The 14,670-nt window shown below is 41.1% G+C and overlaps 1 protein-coding gene across 1 annotated transcript in view; it reads right to left on the bottom strand.

Annotated features, from left to right (window-relative positions):
- Helz (helicase with zinc finger) overlaps positions 1 to 14,670 on the bottom strand; it is a 142,115-nt gene that overhangs the window by 68,350 nt on the left and 59,095 nt on the right. The window contains exons 10-13 of the mRNA XM_050164283.1: positions 11,626 to 11,893; positions 4,899 to 5,232; positions 3,989 to 4,119; positions 201 to 380 (exon numbers count right to left, since the gene is read on the bottom strand). Of these exons, the coding sequence (XP_050020240.1) occupies positions 201 to 380; positions 3,989 to 4,119; positions 4,899 to 5,232; positions 11,626 to 11,893 (913 nt within the window). The remainder of the gene's footprint in view (positions 1 to 200; positions 381 to 3,988; positions 4,120 to 4,898; positions 5,233 to 11,625; positions 11,894 to 14,670) is intronic.

Below are 14,670 nucleotides of genomic sequence, written 5' to 3'. Positions count from 1 at the left end.
GTTAAAAACTCTCATTGTCTACATTGCCAGCTTCTAAAACAACATATTCTAAGAGAATACAAACTTCATCGCTTTGAGGTCTTGCTCTTCCTTTAATGATTAGGAGCTGGATAAACTGTCTCATTGGCCCTCATTCTATCTTTAAAACGAGAAGAGAAATTGTGTCTGGCTAAGGAGACAGTAATGCCTCCTCCACTCACCTGGTCTCCTGCTGCTGCAAGATGTGCTTGACGGCCTGAGCCAGGGTGAAGGTTTTGCCTGTCCCGTAGGGTCCAATGATGAGAACAGGCGGCAGCTGGATGGAGAGAGGAGTGGTGATGGCCAGGACAGCTTCTTTCTGTTTTGCATTTAGTCGAGGATCTAATTGCTCATCCCACTGTCTGTAGAAAATACAAACATGCACATCAGTACTGTCAGTTTCACCGACACACCTACACAAGTAGCACAGCATCTACAATAACCAACACTTACGCTAACACCTCTCCAGATTACAGTCAATGTAATCTCTTCTACAAGGAATCAAAACTAACCTGAGTTATATACTACTCTAAATCTAAAGTTGTTTGGAAAAATACTTGAGCATCAAAAGTTTAATCCACTTTAGCTTCTATTTCTATATTCTCTGATGATTTTAGGAAAAGACATTACTTGAATAATACACATTAAAAAACAAAACAATACATACCAACCATTTCCATCAGCATGAGTTACAAAACGCTAAAAATAGAGGACTCTGTATATTAACTACAAAGCTAAGAGTTTAACCACAAACTTAAGGAACAATTCTGTAAATTTGTCAATATCATTCCTTAACTGTAGAGCCCATTCTGATTATCAACTGTTTTAGTTGTAAGGGACTCAGAGCAGATCTGAGACTTTGTTGATGTCAGTTATCTCTGCAATTTCTGGCAATAAATAATGAATACGTAAAGAAAGCCAAAATCTGAAAGCAACTATCGTCATTGTCCAACTACTGAGTAAGAAAGCATGCATGCTGCAGAGCCTTGTCTCCACAGCTGAAAACAGTCTATCCAAGCTTAGTTTCAGGAGGAAAAAAATTTTAAATGAAAAAAATTCTTTCACTCCCAGCACTATGTTAATTCAAAGCCTTTCCTCCTCTGGCCCAATTCATTCCTGCAATTAGTTCATAGGCTACATGCTCAAGAATGACTTTTCGGCTTCATTGTCTTTCTAAAAGCTCCCAAGGTCCAGTTGAAGAGCAGAAGGAGGGAGAAGATGAGCAAGGAAGTCTGGACCACGAGGGGTTGGTCCACCCACTGAGACAGTGTGCCTGTTCTAATGGGAGCTCACCAAATCCAGCTGGACCAGGACTGAACAAGCATGCGATCAAACCGAACTCTCTGAATGTGGCTGACAGTGGGGGCTGACTGAGAAGCCATTGATAAAGGCACTGTGACTTGTTTCTACTGCAGGTACTGGCTTTTTGGGACCCTAGTCTATTTGGATGCAAAGTTTCCCAGGCCTGGAAGTAGGGGGGAGGGCTTTGGACTTCCCATAGGGCAGGGTTCCATGCCCTCTCTTAAGGAGGGAGGGGGAGGGAAGAGGGGAGGGGGGCGGAGAAGGGGAGGAAGTGTAAATTTTTGAATGGAAAAAATAAAATAAAATAAAATCCCTGTGATTCCAGAAAAGGGTTTGCATGGCTACCAGCATCTCAGGTCCTAGACACAGGACCCTCCTCTACTATACCTACTGTAGTGGGCAAGCCTGGCCCTGCTTGAAAGCATCCTGCTCTGTGACAGCTTCTGGCACTTCTGTACTTAACAGCCAGCCAGTAGTACTGTTGGACACAATGAGCAAATCAAGTCATAATGCCAAAAGCTTCACTAGGCTGAAATTAATATTAACTTCCTCTTTAAACCTGAAATTAATATTAACTTCAACGTACAAGACTTTCTTGACTGTCAAAATAAATAAGACATGATCTCGTATTTTACAAAGCTTGGAGTTCAGGAAAAAAGTTGAAATGTACACAACTGACAAAAATTAATTTAGAGAGATCATGCTGGAAAGCCCAAAACTGGCACAGCAGGGACTCAGTAAAAACGTGCTGAAATAATGAAACAGAAGCATCCTGCTCATCTACTTGAAGAGTGAGCACTTAAGCTGCATGTGACTATAAAGTACCAAACGATCTTCAAAAGGCTGATCCCGGTCAAAGACTGGTCAGCAGAGGAAACCATGCAGCTGTGAACAGAGATGAGGGGGTAGAGACACACAATGAGTACACAGCATCAATATATTTAAGCTAACAGACTAGACTCTTAAATGATTAATGATGATGGATTCTTTGTTGCATGGATTTTACCATAATGTTTTAAAAGCTTAATAGGAATAACAAAAACATAAGGAGGTAAATAAGTACAGGAAGGCATAAATAAGTGTCAAGACAACTGAATGCACCCAAAACTAGGAATGAGAAAAGACGACAGGACTAGAAGGCAGTCAGTGAGAAGCTAGAACAGAGCTCAGCATCAGGTTCTCAGACTTTATCCAAAGATCTACACATGATGAAATGCCACAGTTATTTTAAAAACTAACTTTGGAAGAAGTATTTAAGTTGGGCCAAACAACAGAGATACAGACAGCAGGATGGAAGATAACAGAATGTCACCAAAATAGTTCAAGCATAACCGCAGCACCAGTTATAAGAATGGAAAGAAAGGGGGCTGGAGAGATGGCTCAGTGGTTAAGAGCATTGCCTGCTCCTCCAAAGGTCCTGAGTTCAATTCCCAGCAACCACATGGTGGCTCACAACCATCTGTAATGAGGTCTGGTTCCCTCTTCTGACATACATGGAAGGAATGTTGTATACATAATAAATAAATCTTTTAAAAAAAAAAAGAATGGAAAGAAAGAGATGGATGCAAAGCTCAACCAAATGAGAGCTGAGATGTCCCTGAGTTTCTATGATCAGATCACAATTACTTTCAGGACAATGAGCAGCAAAGTCACAGTAAATGAAGAATGTTGGGAGACACGCAGACTATTGCCTATTGAGAAACGTGGCAATAAAAGAAGTGGGGTGAGGCAGTAATGGAAAGTTTGTACTAAAAGGTGTATCATGTTTTATTCTGTTTTTAGGACCAGAAGCAATGGAATATTGAATGGACTTGTGTGTCTTGATCCTTCTAGGCCTGATCTATAAAAATGTACCACCTGGTCCTCTACTTGTCAACAGTAATCAATCACAAAAGACACCAAGACATTCATCAGGAGGGAACAGGACCACCACTCTGCCAAGTGGCCACCCAAGCAAATCTTTATGTGTAAAGTCACTTAGATACTTTCCTATGGTCAAGTGAGCTAGGAAAGCAGAAGTTAATGGGACAGAAACCAGTGACAAAGAACACTTACACAGCTGCATTTCTTGGGACAAACCAGCAGTAATTTATTTAACTTCAAGTGGAGTTAACAGTTAAGAAGATGGCTATTTGCACAACCCCTAACTTGACAGCAGTTTCTGAAGAAACATCTTCTGACCTCTCCCTCTACTTTGCTAAATCACAATACCATCTACGTCCAAAGCTGTTGTATCTATTTGAACCACTGCAGAAAGGTCATGATTGTCACGTCAGAATTCCATTTGGAAATATCCCTAAGCTGCTCAGTGTTCTATCAAATTGAGATCACTGAGAGAAGCCACAGAACTAATCTCCAGTCTGAATGTCAAATGTCTCGTTCATCTCCTGAAGAACATAAGCAAGCTGTCTAACAAAGGCAGGCTTGAGCTCAGTGTACTAGCTTGCACTGGCAACCCCAGCACTGGGGTGACGGAGGCTAGAGGATGACCACAAGTTCAAGGTCAACTTGAACTACATAATAAGATTCAGTCCAGCCTGGTTATAGTGTGAAACACTGTCTTAAAAAAAGAAAAAGAAAAAAGCAAACAAGCAAGTGTGCTTGAACTGATACAGGCATTCAATTTAATATTAACATCCTCCTTTTTCTAAGAAATCTCTTTTCATACCTGTTGGGACTCCAAGGTATGGTAGGAGTCATACTGATGTCTGGAAACAAAACATCATTGTCCTTAATTCTGTCTAGTGCATAATGCATTTCACAGAGGGGTAGTCGATTCAACTGAAACTGAAGTTCAACCTGAAATACAAAATGAATGTTTTTAAAATAGCTTTTACACCAACATCACTATTGGCAGTGCACAAAAATACTTCATGGAGACAACAATTTGCAGGACAAGTTCAGAGCTTCTTTCAGACTATGATTATATCCCATTGGCAGCATTTGTTAGGCACTGTAACAAGCAGTTACCATGGATGACCTTGTGTAATCATACTAACAGCATACATGCTATTACTGACCTCATTTTACATACTTAGAACTGAAATCTTATAAATGCTAGATAAAGAGTGTCTGAGCAGACCATGCCCATGAAGAACACATTTGATAACACCAGAACAAGTGTATAGTATCACATGTTGAGTGATAATCGACCTTACAACCCTGTACAGACTGACTATGAATAATGGTCTATTTCATCTAAAGGCTAGATTTAGCTTTCCAGTTAAATATAGCCAACAGGCCACAGGCTTCACCTAAACACCATTAGTGAAAAACAAGGAAAGCAGACAATGCTGATCCAGTGGCCCTAGTCACAGCAGCTTAAAAAACAAACAAAAAAACCTTACTCTTTCATTGCAGATGTCAAACGTCTAATCAGAGAGTTCAAGCTTGTACAAAACTAGAACATACTACATGTTCCTTAAATTCAAAAGGTGACAGAAACTGCAATTCTAACTACCCAGGATAATATGCCTTCAAAGTCAAGTGCACTTCTGGTCGGCAAGGGAGAACAAGCAGCAGGCAACAGCTGACACTGGGGTTGAAGACACTGGGGAAGGCACTGCCTGCAAACATACCTGTGTGTCACAGTCAGGCCGAAGATTAAGCTCTTCACAGCATTCCCTGGATATCCTTAAAAATATATAATCTTTTGTTTTTTCTTCAATAGTAGCTTCATAAACCTTCTCTTTGGTTCCCTGGTTCTGTACTAGCTTCTCTTTAGGGACTGGTAATAAATAAACAGCATTGACTTTGGTCATCACCAGTCGTCCAGCCAAAGTATCTTCAGAAAGGGTTTCAGTAAGCTTAAAACGACCAAAAAGTTGTCCATTCTGAGCATACTTTGCACCCCCAGAAACTCTAGTGAGCATGAAGCTTGCTAAAATCTGCAATTGTACTTTAAGGTTGAACCTAAATCGAAAGCAGAAAACTAGTTTGAGTATTTCTCATCAAAACCATAAGAACTAAAAAATACAACAAAGAAATTCAAATATAAATATGTGGAAATGTAAAATTCTGTATCAATTTCACTGTATTGAATTAACAAATCTATATACACTATATCTTTCTTTCCTATATCCAAGCTGAAGACAAGTTATATAAGCATAAAGTAATATTTTTAATAATATTACTTTATGCTTTACCCAGTGGGCTCAGTGGGTAAAGGTGCCTGCTGCCAAGCCTGGTGAGCAGAGTTCAATTCCAAAACCCACGTGGCAGAAGCAGTAAGCTGACTCTGAAAGCTGTTATCTGACTCCATATGTGAATGCTGCCTCTCAGACACACACACATGCACAAGGACATATAATTCTTATGAGTCTGAGTAAACTACAGGTGATTTTTAATAAGTGAAACACATTAACTAATAGGTAAACCTGTTTGAACATGGTTGAGATAATTAAGACTTTAAAATTACTGAAGCTAGGAGGAAAGGCACTGAATTAAAACTACAGTGGCTAGTTCCAGGACAGGCCCCAAAACCACAGAGAAACCCTGTCTCGAAAAACCAAAAAAAAAAAAAAAAAAAAAAAAAAACTACAGTGGACTTTCAGCTGAGGGCTTGCCAGGTAAATCTTACCAAAAGAATCTAACCATAACATTTCTCTCTCGGTAATGATAATAAATAACCAGAATAAAAGTGTATCCGGTATTACAAAGAAGTGAGTCTCACACGGGAGATTCACTATGTGGAAAAGAGCTCAGCCTATCTTAGAGACAACAATCGGGACACTCATGTACATGTGAGTATGAGACAAGGTGTGCTTGGAGGTATCAGAGAATCAAGAGTTGTTAACTTACACAGTATTGGCAAGGCATGGTGGTGCACACCTCTAATCCCAGCACTTGGAGGCAGAGGCAGGCTAATCTCTGAGTTCAAGGTCAGGCTGGTCTACAAAGTGAGTCCAGGGCAGCCAGGGATACACACACACACACAAAAAAAAACCCAGTCTTGGGAAAAAAAAAAAAAAAAGGAGGAGGAGGAGGAGAAGAGAAGAAGAAGGAAGAGGAGGGAGGGAGGGAGGGAGGGAGGGAGGGAGGGAGGGAGGGAGGGAGGGAGGGAGGGAAAAGAAGAAAGGAAAAAAAGGAGGGAAGGGAGAAAAGAAGAAAGGGAAGGAACCATCACACATATTACAGGGAGGGAAACATCACATATAATACAAAGAGGTATCCTGGCGGGTGGTGGCGCACGCCTTTAATCCTAGCACTCGGGAGGCAAAGGCAGGCAGATCTCTGTAGGCCAGCCTGGTCTACAAGAGCTAGTTCTAGGACAGGCTCCAAAGCTACAGAGAAACCCTGTCTTGAAAAACATAGATAGATAGATAGATAGATAGATAGATAGATAGATAGATAGATAGATAGATAGATAGATTACAATGAGGTATAAAACCAAAAGGTCTACACATATTAAAATTAATATTCAATAGTACAGTTTTATATTAGGATCAAATAAAATTCAGTAAGATCTGCCTGTATGAGACTTTCTAAAAATCCTATTACACTTCTTTTATTCTGTATGTAATTTTTCTGGGTAATTTAAAGAAATGCATACTTCATCTTACCCAAGTTTATCTGACTATTTAAAGACCAGATGTATACTAAGACTCAAATTAAAAAGCCTGCACATGAAAAGCCATGCTAGCCTCTGTCCACCTCACCAATTGAAAAGAACCTGAGTCCTTGTGTCACAGGTGATTCTTTAAGGAGAGTTTCACAAGTCACCTTTCACATGATGAGAAGGACTGGGTCATTAAAACTCACTTAAGTTAGAAGAGACTGCCTCTAATACAGCTGCCCAACAAGACCTCTCTCTGTTGCCCAAGGTCATGTCCAGGCTTCAAATGTCTCCCTTCCTCTTTAAACTCCATCTTCCTCGGCTTCTGAAGAGTCACACCCTCCAGGGACTCTCAGCTAACTACCTCCATTGCCATCCAAAATCAGCCACCTTCTCAAAGCCCCAGTGTGCCCTCATCTTACCTTCTAACAGATACCTTTGATCCCGCATTCTCCATGCCCAGATGTGTAACACTGAATAACCTCTAACCTCTCCATCGTGACTCCAAATCAAATCTTTCTAACATTATGCAAAAAGGCTCCATCATTCAGTTATGTCTCCAAGCCAGAACTGAGTTACATCAACTGTGCCCATCTCACCAACGGCCATTCCGCCTGCTATACTCTCACAAAGCCCTGGTTTCTAGGGGCACCATGGGTCCCTACTACTGGTTAGGTCATTTTCAACTCGACATTTTTAGCCTATGTTACTATAATAAACTTTGAACATGGCTTTCTGTCATGTTTCTATCACCATATACTAAACTCTCCTTTCAACCACTTTATTCATGAGAACTAAGCCCACAGCCTGACAGCAGCAAGAGAAACTGCTGTGACACTAACCAGTGCCTTGACACACTAGAAAATAAACGCCTCAAAAAACAGATTTTCCTGCAGGAGACTAGCCACATACTAAAGATGCATGTTTAGAATTTTTAGTAGAAACCACTACTACTAATATCTCATCTTCCTAAAAGGTTGGCATGCTAAACTAAAATTCCAGTCATAGCCTTCTTCAAGTATTAGAACAGCTCTGCCAGCTTGGAGCTGGAGAGATGACTCAAAGGTTAGGAACACTTGCTGCTCTTCCAGAGGACCCACACCCACAACAGGCAGTTCACAACCTCCCATATGTAATTCCAGCTCTGGGGATCTAACACTCTCTTCTGGCCTCCTTGGGACACCAGAACTCACATACACATACCTGTACACAGACACATACAGAAAGACATAGTTAAAAATCTAAAGAACAGGACTTTGAAACTTAATAATTCAAATTCTTTCCACTCTTGCAAACCACATTTTGAATCAATCTTGAAGCCAATAATCTCAACCTTCCCAGGAGGAAATGCAGCCACCAACATTACCAGCTGTTGTAAGCCACTTGTGTATCTGATAAGAAATGTGATGAGGCCAGCATTAGGTAGGCCATGTCTCAGGTCAGTTTTCAAACACCAGAGCTATATAGCAAATGTGATTGCATGAGATTTTTTGCACTACATGAACAAGAATCAGCCTAGTAAAATAAACTATTTGGAGTTTTTCGACATTTTAGATTACACTGAGTTTGGTTTGTTGATGCAGAGTGGAGAAGTGAGGTAAGCCACGGAAGCTGTGCTCATGGCTAGGCTGTGACACACATCCTATCCCACACTAGGCCCGCCGGGCAGGAGTGCGCTAGGTAGCCAGGCATGGAGACCAGGTAGGTTTGCACTGCACGGTTCAACAGAAATCACAGCTTCAGTTAATGTCTAGTCTTTGCCTTTTAAGATTTATTTTTATTATCTTTAATTATGTGTATGTTGAAGGCATAAATCAATTTATGCCAGGTGTTCTCAGAGGCCAAAGTGTTGGATCCCCTGAAAATGAGGGTTACAGGCAGTTGTGAGCCACCTGATGTGGGTTCTGGCAATAAAACCTGGGTCCTCTGCAAGAATAGTACATGGACTTAACCTGAGTCATGTCTCCAGGCCTAAAGCCTTATTTCTTTAAAAATGTATCTCTCAGAACTGAACATATTTCTTCCAAGATAGGATCACTGAATGCACATCAACATGTGGCCTAAATTTGTTCTTGTTTTAAGAAAGAAACAAATTCTGAAGAATCTGAAAGCCTCTGTAAAGTCAGTAAGATGAAGTGTATTGTCCTTAGCACCTGCATGTCACAAGCTTTATAAACAGTATCTTACTGTAGCTGGGGTTAGTTAAGAAATTGCTAGGTGGCCCAAGCTGGCCTTTAACCCATGACTCTCCCTTGCCTTTATCTCCTGAGTGCTAAGATTACAGATGTGTAACATCAGGACCAAATGTCTGGTAAGCTGCTGTGCTTTTGTTTTTGTTTTGACACAGGCTCTTACTATACAGTCCTGCCTGGCCTGGAAGTCATTGAGCTCCACCTGATCTGTCTCTCAAGTATCCAAGTGCTAGGATTAAAAGCATGGACCCCAAGCCAGGCATCAGCCCAATACTCACAGAGTGTTCTTTCCTAAGAAAAAGGAATATGATATTGGGAACCATACACAAGCATATTCGTGTGTTAATAAATATAATTTCATCAGAACACAGTACAGTCAAAATCAATACGTGCCTTTAAGATTTATTTGCACAGATGGGAGGCCAAGGAAGACAGCTCAACAGATAAAGTGCTAGGATGACCTGAGCTCAAAACTCAGAATCCACCCAAAAATGGGGTGCAGTAGCCTGTAGCGAGCTGCGTGGTGTCACACCTGATGGAGATGTATAATCAACTGCTGAGATGGCTAAGGCCTGACCTATGCTATGATCACGCAATGATTATCAGCTGCCTGCATATGCGTGGGCCTATGGGCGGTGCCCACCTGGCAATCCAGTATTGGCAGCCCATGCCTACTTAAGGGCTGGGAGCGGTTTGCCCCAGGAGAGAGAGGAGAGAGAGAGGTCAAAGAGAGAGAAGAGAGAGGAGAGAGAGGAAAGAGAGGAAAGAGAAGGAGACAGAGAAAGAGAGAGGTTTGTCCGAGAGAGAGAGAATGATAAAGTCCTGGAATAAACTGCAGTGAGAAGAGCTCTGGTGGTCACGTCATCCTTGCGGGTTGAGGGTGGCCGTGACAGTAGCCCACACTTGTGACCTCAGTAAGTGCAAGAGATAAGAGAATCAGCCAGAAGCTTGAGTATACAATGAGGAAGCAAAACAAGAGAAACCCTGTCTCAAAACCAAGGTGGAAGGAGGGATCCCAATCCTGAAGACTGTCCTCTAACATGACATGTACACCTGGGCACTTGACAGTTACCAATAAATGGCCCAGCACATATCTGTAATATGAGCACTCAAGAGGAAATGGGTAAGAGTGACAAGTTCTAGACCAGCCTATGCTACACAGCAAAACTCTGCTCCCGACAGAGCAGGGAGATAAGAACACAACCAAAAGAGCAATGGCAGAGTCCCAGAATAATGAAAACAAAGTATACTGACCTGGCACATCTCATGTGAGATACTTTGAAAGGTCCTATCATATTTAACCAACAAACAGAGTGGCACAATGTACTTTACATTTTTGTTTGCTCTTTGTTTTTTGTGTATAGTCCTAATGAGCATTCTGAATCTATTATTAATGATAAGACAGCTTACAAAAAAGTATATTGGTTAGACTATATTTAAAAGGAAAAATAGTTACAAAAATGTAATCATGTCTCATTGAGGTTCAATTTTGAAGATTCATCCTATTTTACCTAAACAGTAAAAATTATTTTCAAAATAATGACCTTTGCAATAGTTTTACTCACTCACACTTTCATTTAAGACTACTTCTCTTACATTAATCAAATAATCTTTTGTTTTCAGCTCTTCATGTGTGGCTGTGGCCAAAATATAAAAGATGACAGAGCACTTATAAACTTATAACTTTCAAAATGTGTGGCTTACTTTTGTCTTTGTACATTGATTCAACAAATATTCTCTAAGTGCTTGCAATAGCCTACACACACTGCAAAGTGTCTCAAGAGTGAGGACTGGTTTTATACGGCAAAAGTGAGCACAGCTGATCCCAGAAGACATTCAGTGAGGTACTGTGAAAAAGAGCCGGGTACTAAATATAATTCTTTCTTTCTGGTTTTTTGTTTGTTTGTTTTCAGCCCGGGTTTCTCTGTAACCCTGGCTATTTCCTGGAACTCGCTTTGTAGACCAGGCTGGCCTCAAACTTACTGAGATCCACCTGCCTCTGCCTTCCAAATGCTGGGATTAAAGGAATGAGCCACTACCGACGGCTTCCTAAACACAATTCTTACTAGCACTTCCAATAAAGATAGAATACAGAGCGCCAAGGGTGCTGGCTCATACCTGCAATCTAACATGCAAGAGGCAGAAGCAGGACTACTGAGAATTCAAGTCCATCCTGGCCTACATATTGAGTTCTAAGTCAGTCAGGACTTCATAACAAGACCCTGTTTCGAAGCTAGCTGATTGGTTAAATAAAAATAGCTAATGGAGAATAATTATTTTAATGCCCATCTTTACTTAAGCGCATCTAAACTGTAAAATTTAAAACACCACTCTAAAGGTAGACCAAGGAGAATAGAGAAGGAGAGGAGGGGAGGAGGGGAGAGGACTGGAGGAATAAAAGGAGGAGGAGGGGAGGAGGGGGTGAAGTAGGGAGGAGAGGAGGGGAAAGAGGACAGGAGGGGAGGGAAGAGGGGAGGAGAGGAGGAAGGAAAAGAGGAAAGAGAGCAGGGGAGGGAAGAGAGGAGTAGAGGGGAGGAGGGAGGTTCTCAAAGAACTTACTTGCTGACTTCTTTATACTGGGCTATCTCCTCAATATAAAGCAGGTCGTGCAACCGTGACTGATAGTTTGCCTTGGTCAATGATTTGTCTAAAACGGACTGTGTAAACAGCTGGTCAGCAGAAAGAGGAATTTGGTATCTGATCAGAAGGCTCTTCTCCAAATCAGTAGTTTCATTAGGTTCGAAATCTACGATAGTCTTAGAGGAAGCATCCCAGCGCTTGGCTGTGGTCACCAGTTGCTGCTTTGCATGCATCAGGTACTCAAGATCTAAAGGAAACAAGGAGCACGTTTATAAAGGAACACAGGGTTAAATTCTCAAGTGAATAAGTACTTATTTTTGTAACAGAGTTTCATATACTAGAGCTAAAATCCTTAAAATAGAATAACACAAAACTCATTGAGAGAGTACTTTTTCCCATGCCTGGAATCTTTGATCATTTTAACAAAATAACATTGTTAGGAATCCACGTGAGAACATCTTTTTATACACTGGCTATCTCGTGCCACAAATAGTTACTTTTCAGTTAAACATTCAGAACTTAACTCTTCAGCCAAGAGACCCTGACCTGCAGGAGAAACCTGACCAATTCCTTGTATGATGAAATGTACCGAGTGGCAGACAACAGTCACTTTCCTCCTCATCCTGCTAGTACCTGCCCCATGAGACAAAGAGAAGATCCAAAGTCCTGAAAGTGTCCATCTTTGTGTGGCAAAGCGCAGAAAAGCTGTTTGAAGGTCACCTTGCTACCAGCACCAATCTGTTAGAAGATACAGGTGTACAACACTGCCAACTCCTTGGAACATGTGATAGGAAGTCGTTTGAATGCCACTTCCCAAAAGGCCATGTAAAACTCAGCAAATTATACTATAAACAGGACACAGTGTCAAAACCAGAACTGTCAGATTCTGGCATCTTTGATAGAGTCGTACCATAAACAGCAAACATGAGAGTCACTACCTGAGACTTACTGGGTGGAGCATGCCTGCCCAGGAAAGCAAAACAGCCAAAAGTTAGAAAGTTGTCTAGCTAACTCATAAGGCAAAGGTTCAGAGTTCAGGGGAAGTCACCTCAAGCTGTCTCTGAATCAGAACAGGCGTGACTACAACCTCCCATTCAGTTAGTAATTTGGCAAGTTTGTTTATTTATTATTTTGTGGTGTTAGAGATCAAGTCCAAAATCCAACGTTATTCTACCACTGAACTACACCCCAGGCTCTGGTGCTGCAATCTCTAAATATCACATACGCATTATAAATACACATGCAGCCATTAACAAAGAAATTTCACAACAGTGGCAAGGATCTTAGTATCTTTTTGTTTGGGTTTTTTTTTTTTTTGCATCCTAGTTCTTAATAAAAATATATAAAGGCCCTAAGTTCTGCCGGGCAGTGGTGACGCACGCCTTTAATCCGAGCACTCGGGAGGCAGAGGCAGGCAGATCTCTGTGAGTTCGAGACCAGCCTGGTCTACAGAGTTAGATGCAGGACAGGCTCCAAAGCCACAGAGAAACCCTGTCTCAAAAAAAAAAAAAAAAAAAAAAAGCCCTAAGTTCTAACTTTTGATTCTTGTGAAAGCATTTTTGTAAGAGTATTGTTATTCTCAGACAGCAACATAACAGCAGTAAAGATGAACTATCCATTAAAATTACACTTCAAACTACTCTAGGGCTGGAGAGATGGCTCAGCAATTAAAAACACTCTTTCCAGGACAAGAGTCTGAATTCCAGCACACATGACAGATGGCTCACAACCAGCTCCATGACAGCTAACACCCTCTTCTGACACCGATGGGTACAAACACACATGACATACTAACACACACAAATACATACATACACACACATATATAAGTCATTTTAAATAAAAATTACTCTGCACTGGATCATTGGTAGCCCATGTTTTTTATCTCAGCATTGAGCAGATAGAAAGGCAGGCAAATCTCTGTGAGTTTGAGGCCAGACTGATCTACAGAGTGAGTTCCAGGACAGCCAGAAACACAGAGAAACTCTGTCTTGAAAAATCAAAGAGAGCGAGAGAGAATGAGAATATAGAAGGATGTCTAACTGCTATTGTAAGGTGGGAAATTTACATTTCATAATTACATTACAGATTTTATTTAAGTGCTTTAGACTATACTTTAAACCATACATTCTTGTGTCATTTAAAGGTCACTGCTGTTTCGATGTTCCTTAAAGTGCTTGGGAAAAACAGACCAAAAATGGTATCCTGAGAATGCTATGGAAAACATGTTAAAATCTACAGAAATCAACTTCTCTACTTCTGCCTAGAAGTATTTAAACTTTGGGAATCGGCATAAGCGACAGTATTTTTTTGACATTTTATATAGATAGTACCATCATTTACACTTTGGTTTTAGGAATTTCTTAGTGTCTTGAGCAAGTAGCATCACAAAATTTTCAAACAATGTTAATTTTTATCCCATTTCACTTGGAGCTGTGGGACAGGATCTCACTTAGTAGGCCAGGCTAACCTAGAACTCGCGGCTGCTCCCCAAGCACTAGGATTAGATAATGAGCCACCATACCCAGTGTCTTGTTAATGACTATGTAGGAGGGAAAGCTGCAGCAGCAGAGAGGAGGCGGCACCTGAAAACATCCTGGTGTGCCAGCCTCAAAAGGTCATGCTTGTGACTGGCTGGTGGCTCCTGGGAAGCTTTACAGAACTACTTCTCTTGGGAGCCCGAGTCAGACTTCTGCCTCTCTGTTCTTCATTCTTTCCTTGTGTTTTTTGTTTATTTGTTTCCCTCTTGGGGGTGGGGGGTGATTTTATGTTGCGCAGAGAAAGTCTTCCTCTACAATACTCTATAGCTGGAAACCGCAGTCATTCCCCTGCTTCAGTCTCTCGATTGCTAGGATTACAGGTGTGAGCCACCACACCTTGCTCATTCCTCTTATCTGAAAAAGAAACTGTTAGCTGTGTAATGACTCACTAATTTACAGTGCTTAAAGGTCATTACTTCTAGAGACTCCATTTATGGAGAAGGTAAGGTGCCCTATGAGACGCTGGACACACTAGCACCTAACA

Source organism: Alexandromys fortis, unplaced genomic scaffold (genome assembly GCF_014885135.2).
Source record: "Alexandromys fortis isolate MF-2015 unplaced genomic scaffold, M_Fortis_MF-2015_v1.1 scaffold_156, whole genome shotgun sequence".
Classification (NCBI taxonomy): domain Eukaryota; kingdom Metazoa; phylum Chordata; class Mammalia; order Rodentia; family Cricetidae; genus Alexandromys; species Alexandromys fortis.
This window is presented reverse-complemented; position numbering and strand designations above follow the sequence as displayed.